Source organism: Pseudorasbora parva, chromosome 19 (genome assembly GCF_024679245.1).
Source record: "Pseudorasbora parva isolate DD20220531a chromosome 19, ASM2467924v1, whole genome shotgun sequence".
Classification (NCBI taxonomy): domain Eukaryota; kingdom Metazoa; phylum Chordata; class Actinopteri; order Cypriniformes; family Gobionidae; genus Pseudorasbora; species Pseudorasbora parva.
This window is the reverse complement of record NC_090190.1, coordinates 17,237,345-17,240,843: the sequence shown is the minus strand read 5'-3', so window position 1 is coordinate 17,240,843 and position 3,499 is coordinate 17,237,345. Positions and strand designations below refer to the sequence as shown.

Below are 3,499 nucleotides of genomic sequence, written 5' to 3'. Positions count from 1 at the left end.
ACCCAAGACATAGGCAACCTCTCGAGGCTCTAGGATTCCTTCGAGAATTTAGTTGTGATTCGCACTCAGAAAATAGCTTCTTCATTGTTTAATTCCTCTCTAAGTGTGTGTTTATATATATATATATATATATATATATATATATATATATATATATATATATATATATATATATATATATATATATATATATATATATATATATATATATATATATATATATATATATTTCCAAGACCCTTCTGAAGTTGTTCACTTCATTTGACGCAAAATAATCAGTGTTAAACGAGCCATCTGCATTCATGTTTGCTCAGTTGTAGACGGAACTTCGTAAAACGTGCGTCGAATCAGCCAATCCTAACGTCACCTGTCTGCAGTCTACATACTGATCAGCACGCGTCCATAAAGTCACGGACTGTCCGAACCGGGACTATTTCAACTTTACTTCCTCCAGCAATGTGAGCGAAATATTAAAGAGGAGTGCTATTCGTCATTGTGCGTTTTAAAGCAATCTGACTAATACATTTATTTGTTTTTTATCGATTTTAAGCGTCGGAAGGAACCCGTCACCTCCCTGTTGCTTTGCTATAAAGCCTGGCGTGCGAGTCAGTACGGTCACGGAGACGCGCATCGGACGCGCGCACTGAAGAACTGTGTTATATGTGGAGGAAACTGTTCACGCGCAGCTGACAGAACACTGAACAACATACTCGAACAATACGACTTGAATCGACATTTAGCAAACGTTTTATACTTTAAAGTGCTTTGGGAAAGGAAAAGGAAAGTTACTAGGAGAAACATGAAATTTATCTTACCGGTCGTAGTCATTTTTCTTGTTTTGTGTCAAGTTTTTGGAGAAGAATTGGGTCCAAAAGAAGACCTTGATTATTGGACAGCCAGCAATCAGGCACAGGTGAGTTCCATCTTTGACTATTGGCTACTGTAAATATTTAAAATTTTATAGTTTTATAGAACCTTTTATTAGTACATATGCAATAACAAAATCAAACACAATCTTATCAAGTAGTCTTATATCTCATTACATTGACTAGGCTAGGCTATGTTAGTATAGTATATTAACAATTGTTAAGATATCTGTAAACGTAATTATATTTAATTATGCTACGTTTCATCATTATAGCTCAGCTACATAGAGATTATAAAATATCAGTCATTACAATGAGCACATTACGTTGTAATAATTGATTTTGCATTGTGTAATTGAGCGAAATTATTTAATTATGTTTTGGTTATAACTTGGTAGGATGTAGCTACATATTCTACATTGAGTTGGACCAAATGCAATAATTTAGAAATGAACCATAAAAACCCCTATGGCAGTAACAGACCTATGTTTAACATGGCAAATATGTTATCAGCTGTATTAATTCGATTTCATTGGGTAGTTAGAAAGGATTGAAGTACAATATGAACAGGTCGCTGTCCAGTGCTGAATTACTCAATCCTCATATTGCTTGTTTGAATGGAGCACACGTTTCCCATTTGACATTGCGGGTTGGAAGAGAGCCAAGCACTTATGTCTCTCATTCTTTTTGTGTCTATAAACTGCATCTTTGCAATTGCTGTACCTAGTGAAGTATCAACAATGGGGGTGGAAAACTATGAAATTTGGTGATTTCTGTTTTGGGATGCATTGGAAAGTTATAAAATACTAACTGTATCAAAACCTGCAAGGATTCCAGCGGTCTTATATTGTGAGTGGCATCTATATGCCAGGGGTCTAATGTTCCACTAATCAAATCATCTCTTGCAGGATGAGTGGCTTCAGGCGGATCCCTTCAGAGAGATACTAAGACGTATGACGAGGAAACCCCGACCTCATCAGTTCATTGGTCTGATGGGGAAACGGTCCTCTGGTAAGACCACAGTCCTATATCTCAGGCATATTGTAAAATATTCAAATCAGATGTTGATGATACGTTTTAACTAGAATGCAGCAAATTACAAAAATGACCTCTGACATCTCTTTCATTCTTCTACCCCCACAGCAAATGCACAGATTACACGAAAAAGTAAGTGATCTAAAACACAAATGCTTACATTTGCCTAAAAGTAAAGACACTTTACTTTTAAGGAGATTTACATATACACTATCACACATTTTCAGTGTTTTTTCTCACCCGAACTGTAGAAGAGAGAAGACCTTTATCTTTGCAAATCCTTGATCTTTGCCGGGTTTACACAAGCTCAGTCACATTCAAATGGAATCTTGAGAGTTTTAGCAGCGCATGATTCTTTCTAATGGAAGGGCACATTCTCAAGGTCTTTTTTACAGTAGAATAAAAACAATTGTAAAGACATAAAATACTTCAACTGCTTTCAGATTCAACTATGTCATAGAACTCTGCATACGTGTGTATGTGTATGTATATATATATATATATATATGTATGTGTGTATGTATGTGTATATATATATATGCAATTATGCAGTTATTACTAATAGTAACTATATGTAACAATGACACTGTAAAATAAGTGTTACCTAAATTCTTTTACCTCTGTTTTCTAGGGCATAAAATCAATTCTTTTGTGGGACTGATGGGTAAAAGAAGCCAAGAGGAGCCAGGTGGGAACAGCAAAACCTTTCGATTAGTTTTATAATAGCTGCTTAATCAATTATAGTAATTATAATAAAAATGAATCGCTTTTTAAAATTGAGTTATGAGCTATTTATAACCCATGACCTTCTCTCTTCACAGAATCGTATGAATGGGGAACAGTACAGATCTACGACAAAAGGCGTTAATGGCAAAAATGGGTCATCGTCTCACCCGCTTCCTTAAGGATCATTTCATTATGTGATACTCAATTTCTTTCTTTCTTTTATAATTCAGTTCAGAAGTAAACATTCTTATTTCACATTGTGAAAAAAGCCACATCTGTGTCAGTTAATGTACATCAGACATTTTAAATACGGTCCGGCTGTGATCAAATGTGTTTATGTCACAACATCTTTCCCGATGTTGTGGAGCATTAAAGCAAAGCTGTGTCCTTTCTGAGGTACTCAAGAGATTTGTGCTGAAAATGTCAATACATAGTGCCTCATAGTGTTTTCACCATGACTGACGATGTTATAATACAGACAGTCCGGGTGTGATGTCATCCTGCGCATGTCCCGTAACTGCTACGAGCAAAGGTTTTGCTATCTTGATATCTCGGTGTGATTGTAGCTTGATATTAAAAATATTTTCTTTATTGGTCGAACTTTTAATTGCTTGTAGTATCGTTGAATGTGTGGCTTATCTCGGTCGGAAGGGGCTTTCACAGTGGCACACACACACCACCTACAGGTTACTAGATATATTTTAACCATCAACAAGCATTCTTTTCAACTGTATCAATAAAACACATCTCGAAAGGTATTTTGAAGAAAGCCTTTATCAATATTATAATATTTACAATATGATCTTTCAATGCAATCACTCCAACATCTGTATGCACACAAACTCACCAAATTAATTGAAAATGTCCTAAAA

The 3,499-nt window shown here is 35.4% G+C and overlaps 1 protein-coding gene across 1 annotated transcript; it reads left to right on the top strand.

Annotated features, from left to right (window-relative positions):
• The first annotated feature begins 351 nt into the window (after nt 1-351).
• On the top strand, nt 352-3,234 carry tac1 (tachykinin precursor 1). Its single transcript, XM_067425513.1, has 5 exons — nt 352-913; nt 1,775-1,877; nt 2,010-2,033; nt 2,533-2,589; nt 2,723-3,234. Exons 1-5 carry the CDS (start codon nt 800-802, stop codon nt 2,767-2,769), a joined length of 345 nt encoding a protein of 114 aa, XP_067281614.1. The 5' UTR covers nt 352-799; the 3' UTR covers nt 2,770-3,234.
• Nucleotides 3,235-3,499: the final 265 nt, after the last annotated feature.

Excerpts from the sequence above, each read along its gene's own strand:
- tac1 (XM_067425513.1), top strand. The coding sequence starts at position 800 with ATGAAATTTATCTTACCGGTCGTAGTCATTTTTCTTGTTTTGTGTCAA. Across the intron at positions 1,878-2,009 it reads GATGGGGAAACGGTCCTCTG|CAAATGCACAGATTACACGA; the intron begins GTAAGACCACAG and ends CTACCCCCACAG. Across the intron at positions 2,034-2,532 it reads TGCACAGATTACACGAAAAA|GGCATAAAATCAATTCTTTT; the intron begins GTAAGTGATCTA and ends TCTGTTTTCTAG.